This window comes from Borostomias antarcticus, assembly GCF_949987555.1.
Source record: "Borostomias antarcticus genome assembly, chromosome: 35".
Taxonomy (NCBI): domain Eukaryota; kingdom Metazoa; phylum Chordata; class Actinopteri; order Stomiiformes; family Stomiidae; genus Borostomias; species Borostomias antarcticus.
This window is the reverse complement of record NC_140268.1, coordinates 927957-930782: the sequence shown is the minus strand read 5'-3', so window position 1 is coordinate 930782 and position 2826 is coordinate 927957. Positions and strand designations below refer to the sequence as shown.

Genomic DNA, 2826 nt, shown 5'->3' with positions numbered 1-2826 from the left:
AAGATTCAGACTGACTTTTATTTTCCGTCTGCATCCTCTCGTGTGTTTTCTGGATGTTCAGCAGGTTGTGCTCGCTGCGCGATCGCTCCTCCTGAAAGAGGGAAAAAACAAGTCATTTTTAGGTTTACATTATATCGATGAGCTGTTAAGGATCCTTTTTTTTGTATGTATAATATACAAAATATAAATGTGTTAAGACTTACTATTGTGAAATAATGACAGGCCTACATTATACACAGTGGTCTGACAGGTGGGTGAAAACCTTAGCAGTGCTAATAAAGGATGTGAAAGAAGTAGATTTCTTTAACAGTAATGTCAAATAACAAACCTTTATTACAATGGATATATCACATAATATCTTCATAATAATATATAATTATTAACTCTCCTCCAAAGATTCGCTGCACTTTTAGGCCCTAGCATACTGTGATCAGTGGAGAAGCATTAATTAGGCTACAAAGACATGGGAGAAACATGCATTTGGTGGGACAACTTTGTGAATGGACCGAGCATGGACGGAAAGAAAGCCTACGGAAGTTTTATCCAAAGCCTGTTGTCTGCTGGCCTGGCATAGCCTACCACAGCATTTTCTATATTTTTTGCGGATCCGTGTGAACGGGGATCGTTATCTACGGAAGAGCATTAGGGCCAACAACTGAGTTTATTATTTTTTTAAGCTTCTGAGTTTAAAGTCAGAATTTCTTCGAAAAAAGTCAGAAATAACTTCTGAGATTAAAGTCAGAATTTCTGAGATTAAAGTCAGAATTTCTGAGAAAAAAAAGTCAGAATTTCTGAGAAAAAAAGTCAGAATTTCTGAGAAAAAAAGTCAGAAATAACTTCTGAGATTAAAGTCAGAATTTCTGAGATTAAAGTCAGAATTTCTGAGAAAAAAGTCAGAATTTCTGAGAAAAAAAGTCAGAATTTCTGAGAAAAAAAGTCTGAAATAACTTCTGAGATTAAAGTCAGAATTTCTGAGATTAAAGTCAGAATTTCTGAGAAAAAAACTCGGAATTTCTGAGAAAAAAAAGTCCGAAATAACTTCTGAGAAAAAAGTCAGAATTTCTGACTTTAAACTCAGAAGCTTAAAAAAAACAACCCTCTGCTGTTGGCCCTAATGCTCTTCCGTAGTTATCACATGTTGTGTGAACGCGTACATTTTATATAACGCAAAATAAACACTTCCCCGTTAATGAAGTCATTGTTGTGTAAACATAGCCTTATTCTTGAGCAGGCGTGGCTTACATGTGGCAGCCAGTCCTTCATCCATATCACGAGTTTGAATTGTTCGACTAGTTAGACTGACAACACGTGAGCAGATAATGAGGGACAATACAGCATAATTGAGAAGCTATCTTGTGATTAGTCACATTTTCTATCAATATGTGACACAGAAAATGTTTCTGACGGCCAAGAGGTTCCTTCCAAGTTGGCTAATTCCAGACTCAGGCTACAGGATATTTTAACTCCCAAACGATTTCGAAATCGTGTCGCATGATGCACATTTGGAGAATCTTAACAATGTTTCTTCTAGTGAATCTCAGACATGCACAAGATCTCACACTGCAGGACATGATCGTGCCCGAGGTAGCAACAAACCAGCTCTCTTGTAAAGTAGTGAAGTAATCTAAACATCAAACATGCGAACTGTCAAGATGTTTCATAATGTAGTATATATAAATATATATATATAAATACATGAATATATGTTCCAACTTCCAGGCAGCATAATAATGCAAAATAGCAGTATAATAATGTAAAATAGCACAATTTTGTAGGATGCACATTACAGTATGAGAGTGTGTGTGTGTGTGTGTGTGTGTGTGTGTGTGTGTGTGTGTGTGTGTGTGTGTGTGTGTGTGTGTGAGGGCAGTGTGGTTGTGTCTAGAAACAGAACTGCGAGCCGATGGAGAAGTATAAGATTGGATCAGTAAAACTCTCACATTACAAGATAAACTGGGCCGATCATCGGTACCAAACAATCCTCCACCTCCGATTATCAGGAGGGGTGAAACGGTGATAAATCTCCCCAGAAACCCTGTAGTGTGATCCCGGCATAACATAGCATCACCTGTGTGCCCTGTAGTGTGATCCCATCATAACATAGCATCACCTGTGTGCCCTGTAGTGTGATCCCATCATAACATAGCATCACCTGTGTGCCCTGTAGTGTGATCCCATCATAACATAGCATCACCTGTGTGCCCTGTAGTGTGATCCCATCATAACATAGCATCACCTGTGTGCCCTGTAGTGTGATCCCGGCATAACATAGCATCACCTGTGATCTTGCTCACCTGGGTCTGCTTAATGAGTTGATGCAGCTCCGTTAAAAGCTCTGCGATCTTGGTATCAGCTGACATCCCTGTGAGAGAAACAGAGAATTCATACAAGATAGAGATGAGCTAAGGCTAATGCTAATGCTAACTGCTAGTGGAGCTAGCACTAGCATGCTAAGCTAAGGCTAATGCTAATGCTTCAAATGTTATAAGCTAGCTTTAAATACACCATGTCAATTATATGCAACTCGAATAACGAGTTTAACTGGGTTGGGAAACACAATACTGCATGTAGCTAGTGGCTAGTTTCCATGCTAATCAGACCAATATGCTAACCGCTAGCTAGCTAAAATAGGTTGTGATTCAAGCTAGCTGGCTAACTATCAAGCAAACTATCTAGTCTATCGCCCAAATACTTCGGATATTTTAAATCAGTACTATTTCCCAACGTAGAGTCGTTCTAGTACTGTTCTCATATTCCCTATATCACCTTTTGGGTGGTTGTTGTTAGCAATTTAGCTTGTTAGCTTTCATTCGCTTCTAGGCCTGG

The 2826-nt window shown here is 38.9% G+C and overlaps 1 protein-coding gene across 1 annotated transcript in view; it reads right to left on the bottom strand.

The window, feature by feature from the left end:
• Positions 1 to 2826, bottom strand: part of sgf29 (SAGA complex associated factor 29) — a 10660-nt gene extending 7834 nt beyond the window's left edge. The window contains exons 1-3 of the mRNA XM_084461107.1: positions 2767 to 2826; positions 2295 to 2362; positions 16 to 91 (exon numbers count right to left, since the gene is read on the bottom strand). Of these exons, the coding sequence (XP_084317233.1) occupies positions 16 to 91; positions 2295 to 2360 (142 nt within the window). The 5' untranslated portion in view covers positions 2361 to 2362; positions 2767 to 2826. The remainder of the gene's footprint in view (positions 1 to 15; positions 92 to 2294; positions 2363 to 2766) is intronic.